Source organism: Thermobia domestica, chromosome 4, assembly GCF_964235325.1.
Source record: "Thermobia domestica chromosome 4, izTheDome1.hap1.1, whole genome shotgun sequence".
NCBI classification, from domain to species: domain Eukaryota; kingdom Metazoa; phylum Arthropoda; class Insecta; order Zygentoma; family Lepismatidae; genus Thermobia; species Thermobia domestica.
This window is the reverse complement of record NC_137457.1, coordinates 260,588,561-260,610,758: the sequence shown is the minus strand read 5'-3', so window position 1 is coordinate 260,610,758 and position 22,198 is coordinate 260,588,561. Positions and strand designations below refer to the sequence as shown.

General features: G+C 36.1%; 1 protein-coding gene across 1 annotated transcript; it reads left to right on the top strand.

The window, feature by feature from the left end:
• The first annotated feature begins 1,949 nt into the window (after nucleotides 1–1,949).
• On the top strand, nucleotides 1,950–20,133 carry LOC145683494 (uncharacterized). Its single transcript, XM_081754832.1, has 3 exons — nucleotides 1,950–2,116; nucleotides 12,657–13,002; nucleotides 19,787–20,133. Exons 2-3 carry the CDS (start codon nucleotides 12,665–12,667, stop codon nucleotides 19,872–19,874), a joined length of 426 nt encoding a protein of 141 aa, XP_081610958.1. The 5' UTR covers nucleotides 1,950–2,116; nucleotides 12,657–12,664; the 3' UTR covers nucleotides 19,875–20,133.
• Nucleotides 20,134–22,198: the final 2,065 nt, after the last annotated feature.

The following is a 22,198-nucleotide window of genomic DNA, read 5'->3' as shown; positions in this document are numbered from 1 at the left end:
TACTAGTCAGGGAGATTTCAAGCTTCCGAAAGCATTGTACCGTTGAGTAACAGCGGGGACATTAAACGTAACAGCGTTTATCATAATATTTCGTCATCGCATCCTTGCAGTCAAACATATTAATATTATTTCAAAAACAATTTTCTACTGCTCCTTTAACCTGTCATTTGGAACGTACAGTAGTTGACGGAATAATAAAAACAAAAATTTATATGAAAAAGGAGTTCTATTAGCATTTGATTCAACAGAAAAAGGAACGCAGATATTGTAAAATATTTTAAGTCATTATTGAGTATGTACCTTTTATAATAGTGAATATGTACTTTTCATAACAGTTGAGATCATAATAAAAGGAAAAATGTTATATTTGAATGAACAAAGAAAGGAACGTAAATATTGTAAAATCTTTTTGAATACTTTTTTTTTATTATTTTATTACTCGAGATTTCTTCATAGTTTGTTATTAAAATACTTACCAACATATCCTCATTACATTGTTCTAACCAGTACATGTTGATAGTAAAGTAGTTTACATTGATCAAGCTCCTGAGCCTTCAGAATTTCATATCACGCACCCCCCCCCCCCCGTTACGAAAACCTGGCTAAACGAACCAATATGTTCCAGTAAGATAGTTTAGAATGATCGAGCCCCTGGTGTGATGATTACAGTATTTCATGTCACGGAACCCCCCCCCCCTCCTTTACGAAATCCTGCCTACGTGCCTGGCATGGACATTACACAAAAGCGATGAAAGAAAACTACTTAGAAGCTTTCGGAATGTAGGTGTGGAGAAGAGTGAAGAAAATTAAGCAGGTCGAGAGGGTGTTAGAAATGGTGGGGTAATCTCGAACCCGTTTCCCAACAATGCTATATTGTTGGTATGAGGAGGACTCGATGGAACAGCTTGTTTAAATGAAAACTTTTTTTTTTAAAAAAAAAGAGCATAGAACTCCTTATCAATATGCAGTACAAACTGCTAGTGTGATTAGAAATAAATACACCGTTTATGATTGGAAACCATATTATCTCCAAAATTTTTCTCTCTACAATTTTTTCGTTTGTTTAGTCATAACCGAGTTGGCTTATGGCCCCGAAGCTTTGATACACCATGTATATCTTGTTACAGTAACCTGACGCTAATACCAGTATAATGTCTTATGTTATCACTTCTCAATTTCTAACGTAAGAGAATTATTAGGTAAGAGCTGGTAACGTTCTGATTCAATTCAATTGTTTAATAATAATAATAATAATAATAAATAGATAATATAATAATAATTTGAACTGAAATATTTTTATTGCATAAAATTTTAATATTAATTTTTATGTGTTCTGGTTATTGAATATTTATTACTCCCAAATGCATTTGTTAGTACTTTACTCGTCTTCGTTTCTATCGCCTATAAAGAACGCGTATGTGTCCTAACTCTGGAAAATTCAATTTTGAAGCAAGGGTTTTAAACAGTCCAACTTTTTCAAATATTAAAATACCTAAGACTTGATAGTTTTTGGATATTTCGTTTCGAAAAGGCCCATATATTAGACTAGATAAATATATTTAAAATTGATTAATGAAATTGTTATTTTTTACCAATTCAAAGATATCATTTACATGGAAATTACATATTTCTTTTTTTTAGATTTTTTAAAATTTGTAATTTAACCCCAATTATTATTATTTTACCCTATCAGAATATAATTTATCCTTTTAAGCTTATTTTATGAAAGATTCGACTTTTTTAGGGTCATTATTTTAATAAGAATACTGAACATAGGAAATCAGGAAAGAGCTATATTAAGGGTTTACAACTAAAGAAGTTTTTGTAGTACGAAAACATGTAGAAAACACTCTCGTTTATATAAAATAATTTAACAAAATGTCAACTCATCTTCCTCGACACCCTTTTGCGCTGAGAAAATAATACCAACATTCCACGATTCTAGTTCAAGGTGTTCGCTGCAACGTGCCTACTTATATAACATTTCCCCTAAGCACGGAGCAGAGGGTTGCATTCCTTTCTTTTCAGGGAACAGTTAGTTCCGGCCTTTCTCCCCACGAGTTGTGTTCCACCAGTTTTTTCATCCGACAGAGGAATAAAATAATTCTGAACACAGGTGAGCATAGTAAAAACTTATATATTTTTATTACAAGGTTAACTAAACTTTAGTTCTGTACCAGGTCGGAATCTATGATGATAATTCAGTGCATACTCAACTATAGACCATAGTATGTATTGAAGTTCTTAGACTTAATTTAATTACATCTTTTTTCTTTGAGCAAGAATAAATTAAATGAAATGAAATTTCTAATATTCGTCCTATCATCTTTACTTTAAAGAAGACGAATAACTAATAAAAATTAAACGATTCTGAAATATTTGGTGGGAAGAAACGAGAGAACTTCTACAAAACCCACGCACACAATGCTGTCCACCTTAAATTTGTGTGATTATGAATCTCATCAAGGACCCTCAGAACAGAAGTGAGCTCGCCACCACCTTTTAAGGAGTTTGGTTTACTACTACTACTACTACTACTACTACTACTACTACTACTACTACTACTACTACTACTACTACTACTACTACTAATAATAATAATAATAATAATAATAATAATAATAATAATACATTCTTAATACATTAACTCCGTATGTGTGTTCTTTCGGAGAGGGACAAAAGAAATTTAATTTAATTGAATTGAATTTTATGGAATTTTACATTGGCTGATTACCATATGGTATAAAACATGTCAATGATGTTATTATACAAATATATATTTATATTATACTAAAAAAACATATCTAGTTTTACAATATTTCCTAGATAGGAAAATATGATAAAATATCGTGCCTTCCTTGGAAGTATTATTAAGAAGATATATCACTCATCCATACACTGTAAAAAATCGTTGTGTTATTTCAACGATATGCCTATGTGTTAACACAATTGTGTTAAAATATAACACAAACAGATGGTTAGAACAACTCACTCGCCATTTGGAGTTGTGTGTCCAATGCCGGTAGTTGAAATGACACACAGCCTATGTGTTAAATAAACACAAGTGTAGAATTCGGTGTTGTTTTCTGCGTGATTGCCAAATATACTGGCCATATAATTATAAAGGCTTATGTACTGAGGCTACAGTCAAACACAGTAGAAAGAAATACTTAAACAAATCCAGGTATTCGTAAAATTTCAACATGTAAACCGCACGATGTGTTCTCAATTGTTTTACATAAAGTTTCTGAAGAAATATGTCAACAGTGAGAAACAACATCGTATTACTGTGTCACTCCTACACTGCACTAGAGCTCACCAGCCAACATCGGGGACTGTGTTTCAGAAATGGCGGAAAACCAGTAGAAACACGATTAAGAGGCAAACATACTGTAAGGATATTGGTAAGAGTTTCCTATCATTCTTGAACAAGTTGTTGGTGAAAGTTGTGTTTCGAACCATCAAGAAATACTCCACAATAAGTGTCGGGGAGGACGACAAAAAAGTTTATGAAGATTTTCTAAATGAAGTGTTCTGTAGTTTACTATTCTTATTTTAAATGTAGAATCTTCAGTAATCGTAAGCATGCACATCACAAGCTTTTCAAACACAGAAAAATGGTTCCATCAACACCGCACACGGAGTTGTTTCAACACCGCAATAGGTATCGTAGTAACACAGAACTGGAGTCGAACTAACACCATAAACGGTGTTAATCTGGTGGCCAGAACTTGAATTTTAATAGGAGGCTGCGGTGGGTCAGTGGTAGAGCGTTCACCTCTTGTGCTTGGGGGTCCCGAGTTCGATCCCAGCCCCCACTAAGTGAACTTTGTGGTGGACAAACACCGTGTGCGTGGGTTTTCTTGGGGTTCTCCCGTTTCCTCCCACTTTCTTCATTCCACCATTTCATTCATTACTCATCATCACCGTCTCCTTTAGCCTAACCGGCATAACCGTGGGACGTAAAGCTCAAAGATTTCATTTGAATTTTAACACATGGAGTGTTGAATTAGCACCAAAACGGTGTTACTTACACGGCTTTGACCTTGAATTATGACACAGATTATGTGTTGAAATAACACAGGGACTGTGTTATATTAATACTTGACATGGCGTAATATTAACACAAAATAATTAACACACTACACACTGTGTTACATTCTTCGTGTTGGTACAACACCTTCACAAGTAACACTCGACACATTTCCCCACACTACCGACTGTCGAATCAACACCGAAAATACTAACACAGATCCGAGTTTAACACCGCCCAACATCGGTTGTGTTAAAAACGTAACATATCATCTGTGTTAAACGCTAACACCGCGGGGTCTGTGTTGAATTAACACCGCATAGTGGTAGTCACGCTGGAGCCAATGCCCTGTGTTAAATTTGAGTTGAATTAACACAATAATTTTTTACTGTGTACAGCATAAGCTTTTTATTTATTTATTTACAACACAGAATACTATAATATACATGTACATTTATGACTTAGCAGATCCTAGATCACTTTACAAGTATTCCTTCACACTGTAAAATCAATGATTTAGCAACAGAGTACGTACTGATTTTTTGAAACTTTCATGTCTGGTAATAGACTTAACTCGATTACGCAAAGAATTGAAGAGATGTACACCTTTGTATGTAGTTGTTTTCGAAAACGGAATGGTATTATGAAGGGGAACTTGGAGATGTAACTTCATTCTCATATTGTAACCATGTTTATCTGAGTTCTTTTTGTACAGTTCTTGTTTCTTGTGGACCAAAAGTAATGCTTGGTATATATACTGTACAATGAAGGAAGTGGAAGAATATTTAGGTAGTATTTGAATAGCGTTTTGCAAGAAGTATAAAATGAAGTATTAGTGACTATTCTTATCACTGTCTTTTGGAGTATAAAAACTTTCTTAAATTTAGTGGATGGATCCCAGAAGGCTACTTCATATCTGATTTTGCTGTGGAACAGTGCATGGTAAGCTGTTAGTACTGCTTTTCTGCTGAAAATGGGGACAAGTGATATTATTAGGAAAATTACAGAGGATAATTTTGCAATATGTCATCTCAGATCTCAAGTACTAATGGATAAATGTCCACGATATAGAGGATCAAACGTTAAGAATCCAGATCTTTGATGGGGATGATCCATTTCGTATTATAGCATATTGTAGAAATCATGTACCCTCTTGATCCGTATTATTTACTGCATACATTGAAACTATTAGAAGAAGACAAATGGGGCACATGCCTTAGGCGCCTTGCTGAGAACGGGTGCCGAGAGGAAACCTTCACAATTGAAAATCCTCTTGATACTTTTTTTTAAAAAGTAGCAGTGTCACGTGTACATTACGTGAAAAAGATTGGTTTGTATGCCGTGACATTTTCTCAATTAATACTGAAATTGGAAGTGCTAGGTAGTGTTCAACCAATTCTGGTTTTAGTAGAGATTAGATTGGAGCTAGAATGTATTCTTGGGACACTTACTTGATGACAAAAAACCGATTTTCCTTGCCTATTATCGTTTTTAACTTATGGTGAATAATGTTAAAACCAGAAGTGGGTGATTTCTGCCACTTCCGGTTTGAATAGAAGTTTAAGAGAGAATAGGGGGTGCGGTGGCTCAGTGGTAGAGCGTTCACCTCCGGTGCTTGGGGTCCCTGGTTCGATCCCAGCTCGCGCCGTGTGGACTTTGTGGTGGACAAACACCGTGCTCGTGGGTTTTCTCGGGGTTCTCCCGTTTCCTCCCACTTTCTTCATTCCACCATTTCACTCATTTCCCATTATCACCGTCTCCTTTAGCCTAACCGGCATAAGCGTGGGACGTAAAACAAATATTTCATTTCATTTCATTTAAGAGAGAATATGGTACCTATTCTTAGAACCCTAAATCGATTACCAAAAAAAGTTTCGGTATATTTTTATAGTCTTCGTTCTATGTGAATCAATACTGAAAAGGGAAGTTGCAGTGGATTTCTGTTACTTCTGGTTTTAGTAGAGAGTTAAAGATGAAGATAAAATGTAGTTTTGAAATGCTTAAACGACTGCAGGAAACAGCTTCTCTCTATATATTATCACTCTTATTCTACAGCGATCAATGTTAAAACCGGAAGTGGTTGATTTAAGCCATTTTTGGTTTGAAGAGGCTTAGGAGAGAACATAGTAGAATGCTAAATCGATACCGACCCCCAAAAATATCATACCACAAACTATCAGGACTCGAAATGGTTTTAACTATAAAATTCTACTAAATCGTAATGGCACAGAAACTTAACCATTATGACTATCCAACTTCGTAAGTAGATGTAACACTCACAGGTAGTTCAGCTTTGACGATTTCCAATCGACGTCTTTTCACTATGCGATCTTAATTCCAACTCCCCATTTCACTTTCCGTATTCAACCAACATCAGTGGCGTAGGGAAGGGGGGGCGGAGGCGCCGCCCCCCCAAAGAGTTCCGACAATGTACTTTAGTACTTTGATGTTTGAAATTTTTTATATATTTTTATGTTTATATATTTTTTTGTTTGTAATTTTTCTATATGTACCTATAACAGCACTTGCCCCCCCCCCAAACACACATCCTGGCTACGCTACTGCCAGCATCACGCTTTTCCGGGATTCAGATGCTTCCTGGTTGTAGTGTAGAGCTTAGCTCAGCTCTTCTTATGAAATGCCTTATTTTGTTATTTCCGTATAGGAAAACTTCCTACCTACGTACCTAGATGCCTACGTTATCTGTTTTTTTTTTTCCCTAAACAAATAGTTTGAATATCGCTTCGTTGTATTATAATAAACAACATAAATTTACAAAATACATGTGAGGATTTTGGGTACTTTACAATACTGTATATAAGAAGTGTTGTTAATCAAAACTTCTTAATAAGCAACTACACGCTTATACCAGAATGTAATTCTACAATATATTATTAAAGTATAAGACAGAAAAATAGTTTCCATAGAGATGAGATGTAGACTAATTAAAAGGTATTCTTGAGCTGGACAAAATATGATGTTGGTTCGCTAAAAATGTGTCTTATAAACCTTAAAATTCATGCTGTGCAATGAGGAAGTGAAACTGTTATTGAAATATATGTATGGGTCGGCGGTGGCTCAGAACGTTCACCTCTGGTCCCTGCAGTACTTAGTTTGACCCCATCTCCCGCAAAGTGAGTTTTTTGGTGGGGAAACACCGTGTGCCTGTTATCCCGTTTCCTCCCACTTTCTTCATTCTAACCATTTCATTCATTTCTCATCACCGCCACCTTTAATCTAGCGGCCGTAATCGTGGGAAGTAAGATTTAAAGATTTCACTTCAGTTTTTAAAGTATATCTGCATCATTCTTTACATTATGGCGTTAGCAAGAGGACAGTATAAAGTAGGGTTAAAGAGATACTGTCCAAAAGTATAGTTAACCCTTTAACTTTTACATTTGTGTAGGTCAGTGGACATGCTGGGTAGATGGTAGACCGCTTAACTCTGGTGCTTGGGGTCCTTGGTTGATCCCCGGCCAAGTAAATTTGTGGTGGGCAACATCGAGTTCGTGGGTTTTCTTAAGGAACTTCCACATTTTCATTCCACTATTTTTTCCATCATTATTCATTTACCGTAATTATTATCTCTCTTAGCATAAAAGTCATTATCGTGGGATGTTAAACTGTAAGATTTAATATTTGTTAATATTTCTTTAACGCAAATATAGTCCAAAATAGTGGTGGGCACAAAAAACAGTGTTTAGGTTTCTAGAAAAACCGGTTCGGTTTTTCACCGAAACCGGTTATCGGTTTTCTCCAAAACCGGTTCGGTTTTTCACTGAAACCGGCTTCGGTTTTCTTCAAAACTAGTTCCAGTTTTTTTCCAAAATTTCTATTTCTGACCAGAATAGTGTTTTGTTGTTCTCCGGAAACCGATTCGGTTTCCACAGAAATAGTTTTATGTGTTTTCCAAAAGTTTTCACCGTAATCAGTTTCGGTGAAAACAGAAACGGTTTTTGGAGAAAACTGAAACCGGTTTCGGTGAAAAACCGAACCGGTTTTTGGAGAAAACCGAAATGTCGGTTTTTCGGGTTTTGATTTTTCTAGAACGTGGTTTCCTTTATAAAAACCGGTTTTGCCCATCCCTAGTCCAAAGGTGTTATATATATATCAGTTGATAGACCATGTTAAGCTGAACAAAATGATACTTCCAAGCAAATTCTTATGCGTAGTTTTCGAGACAAAAGCAGTTTTAATATCAATGAAAATTACGGTATGCCGTTCGATATAAGTAATTATAACGGATAATTATTTTTCTGCTGGACGAGACATTTTTTAAAAAATTCATGTACGGCATAGTTGTACATAAGAAGATTAATATTTAAATAGTAGATTGTATATTTGGTTTGTCTCTTCTAACAATGATACATTCTTAACGGTAATAACAAGATTTGACGGTAATAACATTCTTAACGGTAATAACAAAAAGGGTAGTATATCGGTTTACGGATCTATGTCGCTTTTGGTGCTTTTCCTCTATATATACATGGTGTTAATTAACTATACTGACAAACTGTAAGAAGTGATTCCTCAAGTCAAAATAAGAGAAAAATTTCATATGAACCTATGGGGGAAAGTGCATAGTTTCAGAGCTAGGGTTTCCAAAATGGCGAAGGAGCTAAATTTCAACAGACCCTATTTCGAATTCGAGAAACTATGGATAGTGGTAGTTATCAGCGTAAACAGAGTCACACATACGCAATCCAAAAATGCATATTTTATCAATGTGCAATGGATGTACAGGATATTCTCTACAGGGTACTATTCTAAGATATGTTCTCAACAGTGTTTTCAGATATGCCCTGATTACAAGGCAGATCCAAATAGGCAAGATGTAAGACATGGCAACAATGGACAACCAATGCACCGGAGGGAAGTCGGAAGTTTTAGGAACCGGCAGCTCTACGGTTTTCTATGTTCGGAATAATGAGTGATGATATGTATTTCGTCACGGTATATTTCACGTTTTCTGCTCATAAGCATGGAAGAGAACATCGTAGCACGCCTTTTTCCGAATACTAGAGATCGTGCTGCTGCCAGTCCTTAACACTTCCGACATCCCGCCAAAGGATTCCGTGTTCCTACTGTCGAAGCTTATCGTTTACCTACTTTGAACCAAGCATAAAGTTTCGATTTGAAAATTGATGGTTGATGATTGGAACACATTTGAAAATTCGGTTCAAGGCATGTTTGGGAATAACATCCTGTAGGGAGTACTCTGTACACCTATTGAACATTGATGAAATATATATTTTTGGACTGCGTATGCGTGACTCCCTTTACGTTGATAACTAGCACCATCCATAGTTTCTCGAATTCGAAATAGAGCCTGTTGAAATTTAGTTTTTTCGCGATTTTTGACAACCCTAGCTCTGAAACTATGCACTTTTCCCCATAGGTCCATACGAACTTTTTCTCATATTTTGATGTGACGAATCACCTCTTGCAGTTTTTCGGTATTGTTCATTAACATCCTGTACATACAGGCCCGTATTTATATATTGTACGCCCCTGTACTCTAAACAATTTGTCGCTCTCCCACATAAACTTATGTCTTAAACAGGGAAACAAACCATGATTTTGCAAACATACCTTCTCTTGTTGAGTAGTAGTTTAGGTATTGCACTTACAAAAGTTACGACATAATTTTAAATGGCTTAATTCTCTCAATAATGATTATGATGTGGTGTTTTGCCCGAAGGTCTCTGGACAAGGTGAATGCCATTGTAGTTTGCCATTGCCTTCCATGGGGTGATGATGACGTACCAAGGACGGGACCTACAGCTTAATTTAGGATTCGAAATATTGTGTCGGGGAATCGAACCCGGGACCCTTTAATTACAAGGCACCGAGCTTAACTACTCATCCATTGGAGACACATCCTCTCAATGTTCGTTTTTTCGAGAACCGTAACAAATAAAGACATGAAATTTTAATATGTTTTGAAGCTCTCAGAGAAATGATCCAAATGACCTGTTCCAGATCACTAGGTCAACCTGAGCTATGTTGTTGAAAAGTTCTCATAAGAGTAACATGGGGTATTTTTAAAATAATCGAAAACACCCAATATTAAAGTTGAATTCAAAGATTTTTTAGTCGCTGATATGAATAGTGACAGTTTTAATCTAATTCCACTTCAAGATCATACTCCACTCTTCAGGGAGGAGGTGAAATTTTAAAAGTAATCGAAAACAACAGATATTAGTGTTGACGTCATAGTTTTCGAAGTCGTTGAGTTTAACGATATCAGTTTTCATGATGTTTAAGTTCATCCTCATCCCTTGGGGGTGAGGGTGGGAGAGGATGACTTTTTAAAAATCTTCAGATATGCTAGCTAGAGTAAGCGGGGGTGAGATTTTATTTATTTGCGACTATGAATGGAAATGCACAGGAAAACAAACTATACGAAATGGAAAGTGCATCCTTCAGTATTTCTACATGGAGGCTACATTATGTAATGTTTGGTGCTATAGGAGATATACTGATATTTGTAAAGTAAGAGCAAAATAGACATAGTACCCCATCGTCCGGGTGAAACGCCCACATACATGGGGTAATATATCCACCCACCCAACACCAAACTATATAAGGCGGAAATTCATAGCATATGAAAATCATGTACAGCACAGGTGTTCTCACACTACAAGAAAGTTTATTATGGTATATTACGGCCCAATTTAGAAAAATCTATCTTATAAAGCATTAAGTTACAGATATATTTCCTGAGCTTTGAAAATACAGAATCAAAAAAAAAAAAAAAAAAAAAAAAAACATATTTGAAAATTCTATATGGAAAGGCTTGTTTAGCTTCATTCTAAATGTGAAATATAAGTATCATAATATAAGTAAAATATAAGTTTTGCACATCACAACATTAATAATATGAAACTGTCTTACGGGAATATTATGCTAACTCCAAATGAAAATATGATACATACACACACACACACACACACACACACATATATATATATATATATATATATATATATATATATATATATATATATATATATATATATATATATATAATATGACACTCATTTAAGGAAATGAACTGAATTTACATGTTTCTACTTTTCTGAGACACTGAGTAGCATTTAGGACACATATTTAGAAACCGTGTACATACTTTATGCAGCCACATTTGACAACGAATACCCTTGATCCACTTACATTTAGACATAGATCCAGTATGTTTACAATAATGTCCACCACAGATTCCCCAATAGTCATCTTCATCTGTATCAGATGAGTCTCTACAGTTGCACTGATTTTCATGTGAAGCGCTTAAAATTTTCTGGATAATTTAGTAGTATGCATAGGTATTTTAGAATCACTGAGCATGTATATGGAAATACGTATCATAAAATGAAGAAAACTGGAGCTACTACTCTCCATTACTCCCCTCGATCGCAGGCAACACCGTACACAATTATATTCTTTGTAAGTATTCCATACAAAAATAAATAAATAAAAATAAAACATAAAAAACATTGTTAATCATGTTCTTTGTTTTTTACTTCAATTCCTATCTGTAAGTTTAACGTACAAAAAGCAAGAATATTTTGTTCAAAGTGAACTGGAACTACTTTTTGATGTTAACGCAAATAATAAACTATGCCATATTTGCTGAACTTTCAGTGGAGTTACACAGCTTCAAAGAGTACAACTGTGTTTGCTACAGTTTCAGAGCAGGAATGAGAATATAGGGTGCGTTCAGAAAGTTTCAAGATAGTGTTACCTGAGTACGGGCGCGCAAAAATGTATGCAAAACATGTTCAAAAATTCTGACGGATTAACAGAAGGCATTTGCGAAGAAATGCTGTTTGCGAAGAAATGCTTCAACATTTGCAAGACTAACTCATTTTTGGATAAAAGTGGTTACTGTTGATGAGAGGAGTACGATCCAAAAGCGAAACTACAAAGTCACAGAGGCACACCCCGTTATCTCCAAAGCCCAAGAAAGCTCGCATGCGCAAGTCACGCGTGAAAAGCATGGCCATTATTTTCTTTTCTGCCAAAGTTTGTCCTTGCCAGACTGAGTGTGACAAGTCCGTTTCAAGCTGGGGTGTTCCGCCGCTTGAAGGATCGAGTCCATCGAGTCTGAAGAGATACCAAAGCAAATTGGGTTCTTTACCACGATAATACGACCTCTCACACGTCACTCGCTGTCGCACAAGTTTTGTCTTGATTCAACGTGACAACACTGCCGCATCCACCCTACAGCCCCGACGTCGGTCCCAGCAACCTTTTTGTTTCCCCGAATCAAGAAAGACCTGAAAAATAAGTGATTCGACACCAGTGCAGCGGTCCAGGCTGCTTCGACGAGGCCCCTTCATAGCGTTGCGCGCGAAGACTTTCAAGGAGCGTATGAGAAATAGAAAACACGCTGATAACGCGTCTGAGCAACTTGACCACTAATGAGCACCGTTAATTCACTAATATTTGTAGAGCCGACTTTACCCCTGTTTCCCGGTCTCCAGATCTGTCCGGCTCACAATGTCCAAATATTATGTGATTGTTTTATTTTACTGACTTTATTATTCTGGTTAAACTTAACATCCTTAAATGGTATTAGAAAGTATATTAACAAAATGCTTCTTTTGTTATTTCTTTCCAGATAAGAAAATGGCGCGAACATTCCCGTTCTTGATCGTCATTTTTCTGCTAGCAGTGGCGTCAGTGAGTACAGCAGACAAACAGCTAAAACGGAAAGAAATTGACCTTTCCTCGTTAGGATTTGTCATGGAACTCGGCACTTTAATACTTGCAGAATTAATCAAAAAAGGCTTCTTCGTTTTAGTTGTTATTTTTGTCGGTGCCGTAGCAGCCTTTCTTGTGCCTGCGTTTACTTCGAAGAATTTCTATCAGTTCGACAGAAATAAACAGCCTTTGCCTACCTTTGACGTCACCGGAACTTTCAACCAAGGAGGTCACTATGCAAACACCATTGCTCACAACAAGAAGTAAGTGAATCTATATATGGAAGTATAATATACTTATAATACAAAATCATCTTAGTCTATGAGTAACGATAATTGTTAACAACCAACGCTAAGCTACGTTCTGTTGCGACGTAGAATTCAAAAGCCAGGGGCTAGTCACAACCTAGACAATGATAGGTATCATAAATTTATTATAAACTTTCAAAAGTATCTAAATAATAGCTTAAATTGTTTTGTCATTAAGAAAAAAACTCTTAGGGTCTAGGCCTCACCGACCGCGGGCTAAATTCGCCACTGGCTACCTTTATTTGAACATTTATAATGATGATGCTCATCATGAACATGCTTTGTTCTTTATTATTAAAACAAAGACTTTATTAATTGTAAATAAGGTTGTAATTACTTATATAAAATCTGCAAATGTTTATTCCATGTCAAGCAGAATATAACTTAGTAACTCAACATAGTAAGCACAGCATTTGAACCAGGGGCGGAACCAGGGAGGGCGATCGGGATGATTGCCCCCCCCCCAGAAGAGGAAACTTTCTTATTTTATATATATAAATAAAACCCATCCCAAAGTTTGGAGCCCTTAAAAGTAGCAGTATGACAACCAAAAGCCCCCTCCCCCCAGAAGTCGGTCCTGGATCCGCCCCTGACAGACAGTTGTTGTCGTTTACTTTTAGGACGGTACAATATTTAACGAGATTAACCGCCAAGCCACATTAAGGAATACTATCATCAATAGGACGAAACCATATTTAGATTTGAGCATTAATATTTGTATAATCGTAAGATAATTAGAGTATGAATTTTTAATTAATAACGATTTTAATCTACAGTGTTCAGCGAACCGAAGGGTTGGTAGAAGCAGCTAGTTATAAAACATCTAAAATTATTTAAAATTTTATTGAAATCGAAGTCAAGCGTGGGACAAACTTGATAGCATGTGGTCTAAGTGACTGGAACGGAGACTGACTCGACGTTACCATGTGTTAAAGGGGTGTACAACCTACAGCGAATCGAAGGATTGAAGGGAAATATTTATAATAACATCCAAAGGTATTTAATCATTTATGTAAGTTTAACTAAAGTGTGGGACAAACTTGATGGCGTGTGGTCTAAGCAAATGGAACGGAGACTGTGACTCGACATTGCCATGTGTTGAATTTGTGTAACTGAGCAAACGCACTACAGCGCCAGCAGGTGAGCAGACGACAGCTAGAATAAGGTGAATATATACAAAGATCTGGCAACACCACAGCTCTCACCACTGTTGCCACACTTGGTACAATTGTACCAAATTCAGCCCTTTTTGTCATTCATCGGCCCGTTGGTACCACGCTGGCATTTTCAGCCCCTTTTATGAAAAGGTTGGAACAATTCTACCCAATTCAGCACCACTTAACAAATACTTGTCACACTTTCGAAAGAGTCGGTAAGATTTCACTTACTTATACTGTGTGTTGGACTCTTTAAAAAAATGCTGTTGAACTTGTATCCTGTGGCGTTGCACCGCTTAACTAGGAACTTTGTATGGAAAATTCGTAATTCGAACTATACTGGGATACAAATGACGTAGCTGGGCGCATGAGCGACACGTATGAAGGAGACGAGAAGGAAGCAGTGTAGTGGAAATATTGGGCCTTATGCAGAGTCGTTTTGATGCGTGATTATTGCCATACTAAAGAGTTCGACTAACATGTTTCCTGCAGTAGTCTGTACTTTATTATGCGGCTTATCATACTTCAAAACGACTCTCCATATGGCGGGTAATCTTCAAATCCTTTAAAAAAAATAAATAAAAATAAAAAATAAACACGTCGAATCAAGTGTTGAGTATTCTGAAGAAAACTAGCGTGTGCTCAAGTAAGTCTATAATTTATGTCATTGGAAAGATTCTACACCAAAAGATAATAGCACGAAAAATACATTGACATAATTGCTGGTTTAGAGGGCTAAGTTGTTTATTAGTGACGCCATGTTGACGAATATGAAGATATCCGAACATTTCTGGGTTTTATAGATCTATATCGACACGTTGATTTGTGCTCTTGGAAGAGGGTGGGGGGTGGGTTGTTTCAGAACATTACCTCTTTCAGTTTCGTGTTATAGAGCCATGTATTGCACTGGTATAAAATTCAGCCCTTTTTGTTTCAATTTGGTACTATTTTTCAGCCCACTTCAGAGCTAGGACTGTGGCAACACTGGCTCTCACACTTGCTAACAGCGTTTGAAGAGAAGTCGTAGCCCCGCCTTGAATCATTTTGAAACTTGTCTTAACTTTACAAAAAAATTAGATAAAACGAAAGACTTTGTGACAAGAAAACAGAAAAGATGGCAAGACTGTAATTTATAATAATAATTGGTGTTGATTTGGGGAAAATGTAAATATCTAATACGAAATTTTAAATTTAACGTCCCATACTTGTGTCCTTTCGGCTGAAGGAGACGGATAATTAGTGAATCTGGATGATAATGAAGGAACTACCGGCAGGGGCGGATCCAGGGCGGACTTCTGGGGACCGGTGGGTTGTAATACTGCTATTTAGAGCTATTTTTAAGAGCTTCAAACTCTGGGATGGGTTTTATTTATATATATAATATAAGAAAGTTACCTTTTCTGGGGGGGGGCGGTCGCCCCGATCGCCCCCTGGATCCGCCACTGCTATCGGAATAACAATGTGGGAGGATCACACGGAGAAAGACCACGGAGTTGATGATGTCTACCAATTGAACCACTAACTTCTCGCATTAAAGAAGAATATTCTTATCAAAACCAAGTCACAGTGCTACCTCTATTGTATAGATTGGAGTTTAACCTTTCTTTCCAGAAGTGAGTCTACATGAAACGTGTGGACCTGAAGTCTAACGTGGCATCCGAATCACGTGCACTGCCACCTGAAGTCGAACATAGATATCCCATTTTGAAATTGTATTTGCTATATATATAGCCACGAGAAAGCTTAATAATAATAATAATATTGGGTAATTCAAAAATAATGGACCCGATTTCAGAAATTCTGTGAAATCTAATAAATATGTTATTGTGAGATACATGCTAAGAAAGGTAAAAGTTTTTTCAAACATACCAGAATGTGTTCATGCGAGCACCTCGCGTAACACGGCACACATCGAGCCGGTACTCCATCTCTTGTCAAAGAGAAAGATCTCCGTTCTACAGTCAACGTCATTTTCTTCAACTGCTCACAGCTGACTCTTAACGGTAGAAAGTAGAAACACTGCGTGGAAACTAAACTATGAAAGTTAATCTTTCGAAACGCATGTCTCAGTTAACATATGTTTATCAAATTTTTCAGAATGAATTTCGGAAATACGATTCATCATTTTGACTTACCAGGTATAAATAGGCTACACGAGATAGTGTTGATAAACAATAATTAAATAATGAGAAAATACCAAAAATGATACTAAGTCGCGAAAGGATTTTTGACCTTCAATCGTAGGATAAAGGATCATCTTTTATATCACAAAAACTTAGTTCGAGTACTCACCTTGGACTGCAGCAAGTAAACCAATTTTGTACGCATTTTGTAGTATAGTGGACAAGTATTACTGTATACTCGCGAAAGAATTAAGTCAACCGTGCAAGCTATATCAGAAGCGGGAAAATATTCCCAATCCTGTTCACGTGAGTTGGCTTCTTCGAGAAACTTGTTGCTTTCACGTGAGGCCTGTAAGCGGGCGATTCTCAAACAAATCCAGTGTCTGCTGAAAAACCATGTTCCTTCTTTTTCTATGTTATGTATTATAAATATGTTTCCTTCTTTTTCTAAGAGAATTATAGGAGACATTCTGAACAATTTTGAAACACTCAACATCAAGGCGTAGATAAATAGGCGATTTTATTTTGTCATCTTTGTGAAATGTGTGATATACTGTATATTTTTCTTTCTTCTTACGATATATGAAAAATTAGCATTCCCGTTACTCTTGTATGAAATCAGAAAATGAACATTGAGAAGAGTTGTAGGTTATCAAACAGTTAATTAAAAGGAGTAGATAAATATATTTTATTTTGTTCTAACCCTGAAATAAGCATATCGTTTTCTTTCTTCTTTTCTTTATGGTGGCCTTCAAGACTCTTATCTAGTTGGTCGCCAGTAGTTTGCCTGATAGCATTGGAAAATTAAACCAAAAATGGCTCGAAACGGGAAAAAAATATTAGAAAGCAAATTTTCATTTTAACACATTTTATGAACTCCCCTGATACTCCACACAAAAGTCCTAAAAAATCCCACGTGGGCAACCGCCTGAAATGACGTCATCAATATGGCGGCCATGCAACTACGACTACTTATGCTTATGCGGTAATATCTCATTACAAAACTGAGATACAAACTTCGTTCTGGTGCCAAATTAAAGATAAGGCATTGTATAAGTGATTTCCGCTAATATCGTTCTTACGTGTTGCCGCCATTTTTAAATATGGCGATTAATATCTTAAAAATTAATTTTCTCCGTTTCATTTTATTTATGTTGAAGTAGATTACTATGAAACTATCAGATATACGGAAAAAGACCTCAAAGTAAACGTTATAGAGTGGAGTCTCACTTTTCTAAAGATACCAATATTATTTCTGTACCTTAACAATTAAGCGAACTACTCCATTTGCTGTTGAATTTGTAGCACTCAGATTACGCTAAACATGTGAGAATATTTTTACAATTAAAGGCGGAAAACGTTTGGAAAACAAACTTTTAACATATTAATTATTGAAATTCCAATTAGCTTTCCAAAAGTTTTTCGTCTTTAAAAGTATTTGCACATGTTTAACGTAATCTAAGTGCTGAAGATAATACCCGACATATTTAAAAATGGCGGTAACACATAAAACCGATATTAACATAAATCATTTGAATCATGTAACTTTAACTTGGCACCAGAACGACGTTTATATCTCAGGTCTGTGATGAGATATTTCGTATAAGCATAAATGAATGTATTCGTATTGTCGCCATATTGATGACGTCATTTCAGGTGATTGCTCATGTGCTATTTTTGACGATTCTCTCAGAAGTCGCGGCGGTTTAAAGAAAATGTGTTAGGAAATGAGAGAGAGAGAGAGAGAGAGAGAGAGAGAGAGAGAGAGAGAGAGAGAGGGAGGGGGGAGAGAAAGCCAATTTGGCCATAATTACTTTGGCAGAATTGTTTCATGTTTTGCTTATGTATGACGAGCTTTCGTGTTCTCCACATTGTGGCTTGGTCAAACTGGGTCACATGTCTGTTCGGGAGTCAAGGTGACACCAAGTGTGATGGGTTACGGGTCTGACTGCTACCGGGTCAAGGATCACGAAGTTCATGACCTATGCCATTACTGATTGCAGAAAGAATTCTGATTGTATATTTGACTGTTGCTACGAAGGTTCACTCTTTTTAGAAGTATTATATACGAGAGTAACTTAAATTGAAGTGGCAACTCTGCTGCGATTCGATTGTCCATTGTCCAGGAGACAAATGACGAACGTAGTGTGTTCCTGGATAGGTCGATGTGTTCGTGTTCTCCTATTAAGGTGCTGTTAAAGTGAGGTTCATGTGACATACTGTCGTAAACAACATTGATCCAGACAGAACAACGTATTTCTATCGAGTGTCAGATGGCACGAGGTAAAATGCTGGTCGGACCCATAAAGAATTACGTGAACTGTGTAATGGCAGTGCTCTGTCTTATCTGATGGTTAAGAGATGTGCTAACGTGATTCAAGACGAAACGCTAATCAGCAAAGACCATCGTAGGATTTCTACAGATCAACATTATGTGGCACCACTTACGAACATTATTTGAAAATGATCAATGATGGACATATAGTGAACTGGGGAATGAATTGAATACTTGCTCTGCTTCAGTATACCATATGCTAAAACACAATCTTGGAATGAGTAAGATTGCAGCCACACGGGACCTGCATGTCCTGATAGAGATGCATAGGTTACCGATGGGAATGTACAAGCTTAACAACTTGAACGTTACGCGCAACAAGATATTGATTTTATGTATCGCAGGGAAATATCTTTGGAACGAAAATTGAATGAAGAGTCCAGTATATTGCGCCACCCTGCGTTTTTGCGATCGGAAAAGATGTCAAATAAGAGCTAACAATCGTTAAAGTCGTGATCATAACGTTTTATGACCACAAAAGCATTACTCTCTCATATCAAGTGCTACCAGGATTTACCGTAAATGCTACGTACTAAGCCTTGTACCTGGGTCATTTTTTGAGGCAATTATTGGCCACACATGACTATATCTCCTGTAGTCTGAACAAATTCTACTTCAAAACAATGCTAGACATTTTACTGCTCATGCAGTACAGACTGTCTCACAACAATGGGTTTTGGAGATACTGGAGCATCCGCCGTATTCCCCAAATATGAGTCCCTGCAATTTTGATTTATTTCAAAAAATGAAAGAACCACTTCGAGGACAACATTTCTGTGATGCTCCCAGCAATGTTCATTTCTTAGTACGCTCTCTCCAAATTCTCACAAATGGGGGGCTCTTAACGGTATTCAGTATGTGACAGATTCATGGAAAGATATTCATCAGGCAGGGGGAACTATATCGAGATAATGTAACCATGTTCATATGAGTAACTCATTTCAGTTTTATTTTTCCCAAGTATGTTGCAATTTCAATCTAAATTATTCTCGTATAATAAATTGCAAATGCAAATAATTTAAATTTATACTGCAAATTATTTTGGATCGAAATTTAATTGCAGTCGTATACATTTAATAAATTTACAAATTGTTGTAGAATGCAAAGTTCTTATCTTGTTTCAGATCAGTGGACAACATGAAGACAATTCTGGATTGGATATCAACAGCCAATGAAAAGTATGTATTCAAGAAAGAAAACTCAAAATTGTAAAGAATATTGTATACCAATAGATAAATGAGTATTTCCGTTCTTTACGTGCTTAGATAGCAAGCACTATTTAAAGTGGATTTGCAAACACTTAATTTTGTTATCTAATTAAATATAGCGCATAATTTTGTACTAAAAAATGGAAGTGTATCACTAATAAAACTTTATGCTTATTATATACAATTCTATTACATTTTTACTTTGTGGAATGTATACTATTAAATTCTGTAATTTTCTTCTTAAATAAACGAAATATTTAGTTAAACAACTGTGTAAACTTTAAATTCTACAATATATTACGTATACTGAAAAAAATACCAAACACGAGACGTATAAATCAATAGACATATAAAGCACCCATTTTATAGTACACCTTCACACAAAATATTTTACCTTCTAATCTCAAAACAATTATGAATCTCAGCACATATTTCCCGTGAAGATTATCTCCATTAATGAATTCGACCGAGATAATTGCTCTAGACCAGCGTTTCCCAACCGGTGTGCCGTGAATGGGCCGCTGGTGTGCCGCGAGTAAATCGAAACAAAATTATTAATTCTATAGCAATTAATTTGCTAGACAGGGAAAAATGTATATTTGTATTTCACATTACTATGAACCTCTAATATGAATCTACAATTTTAAGTTTCATACCGCGTTACTTTTCTGTACATTTTTAAAATTGAAAAAAAATATTTGTCGTTATTGTTATGACCATTATTCCTTCTTTATTGATGCAGGCTATTTCGTAACTTGAAATTTTAAATATTCAACCCTTTTGACAAAACAAACATGCATACGAATTACCTACATTTGTGTTTTAAAAGTAAAAGATATTTGTTTGTTCGTTCGTTATTTAGTGATTTTCCTTCTTAGTGAAAGGTTGGATACGGTTTTCGAAAAAGAAAACGTATTTTCGAAAACCTAAGTCCTGTATTTCATTGTAATTGTTTTCTATTTTTAAATTAGAATGAAAAATAAACATAATGATTTACCACGGTGGAAAACCAGTGATCGAGCTTTCTACTCTGTGAGTAGATCAGTAATCACAGAAAAAAGACCACGGTATTTTATATTTACATATAATGAAATCTATTAGTGTGCCGCGAGAATTCAAGTTACACCCGTAGTGTGCCGCAAGTTGAAAAAGGTTGGGAAACGCTGCTCTAGACTATTGCAAGAAACAAGATTTTTTTTTTTAAAAAAAAAAAAGAAACTTCCCTTTGATTCAAGAGTTATCGTGTGGAGTAGGGATGGCCAGAATTTTCCGGAATCCGGATTCCGGAATATTTATTTTCTGCAATCGAAAATTTCACTTTCCGGTTTTTGGAAAAATTCCGGAATTCGGAAAAATCCGGAATTAGAAATTCCTTAATTCAGAAAACTTCCAGAAGTTTTCCATCATCGCAATTTTCTAAATTCCGGATTTTTCCGAATTCCGGAATTTTTCCGACATTGGAACTTTTCCGAAATCCGTTATTTTTCTGACATCGGAATTTATTCGAAACCTGGAATTTTTCCGACATCGAAATTTTCTAAATTAAGGATCTTTTGCTGGTTCCAGAATCTTTCTGAAATTCGGAATTTTTCAAAATCCGGAATTTTTCCGATTTTACTTTCCGCATTCCGGAAAGTAAAAATTCCAGAATTTGCCATCCCTAGTATGGAGTAACGGACAGACGAGCATAGATTAACATTACAATCTTATATAAGCTCCACAAGTGTGATCTAAATAAAATAAAATGAAAAGAAATCTTTATTTAGCATCTTGTACTTAACAGGAAATCAATATAAATGAGCAAGTAAATGATAACGAATGATTAAATCGAATCAAGAAATAATCGTGGCTAAATTCACAAATATAAATTATCCACTATTATTCCATTTACATGGGCTTGATTCATCACATCAGGGTTGAACTGTCTTTTCAAAGAGCTGTTGTGTTCCTTTTAAAAATTTGGATGATACTCTATGTCACTGAAGGCCAATCCAACGACACTTATGGTACAATCCGCGGCAAAAAAAAAAAAAAAAAAAAAAAAACTCCAACATGAGCATATAAGTTTATTGTGAAATGACGAAGTCTTTTGTTCCAAAATAAGTGTGCACGGGAGGAGGCCGAGGTTTATTCTGGCGTTATTCGTTCCACTTAGATGTTATGTTCATTCCCTGTACTGTTAGGCGTAGTTTCACAATGAACTTACATCCTCATGCTGCAGGATTTTTGCCGCGGATTGTACATTTAGGGCCGGATTGAGGTGGGGTGCACCGGAGCACGTACCTCCCCCCTCCGTTCTGAATATACACTATCTAAAGTGAGAAACTG

What these genes read in the sequence shown, in the direction of transcription:
- LOC145683494 (XM_081754832.1), top strand. Translation starts at nt 12,665, where the DNA reads ATGGCGCGAACATTCCCGTTCTTGATCGTCATTTTTCTGCTAGCAGTG. An exon ending in ACCATTGCTCACAACAAGAA is followed by an intron (nt 13,003 to 19,786) that starts GTAAGTGAATCT and finishes ATCTTGTTTCAG; the next exon opens with ATCAGTGGACAACATGAAGA.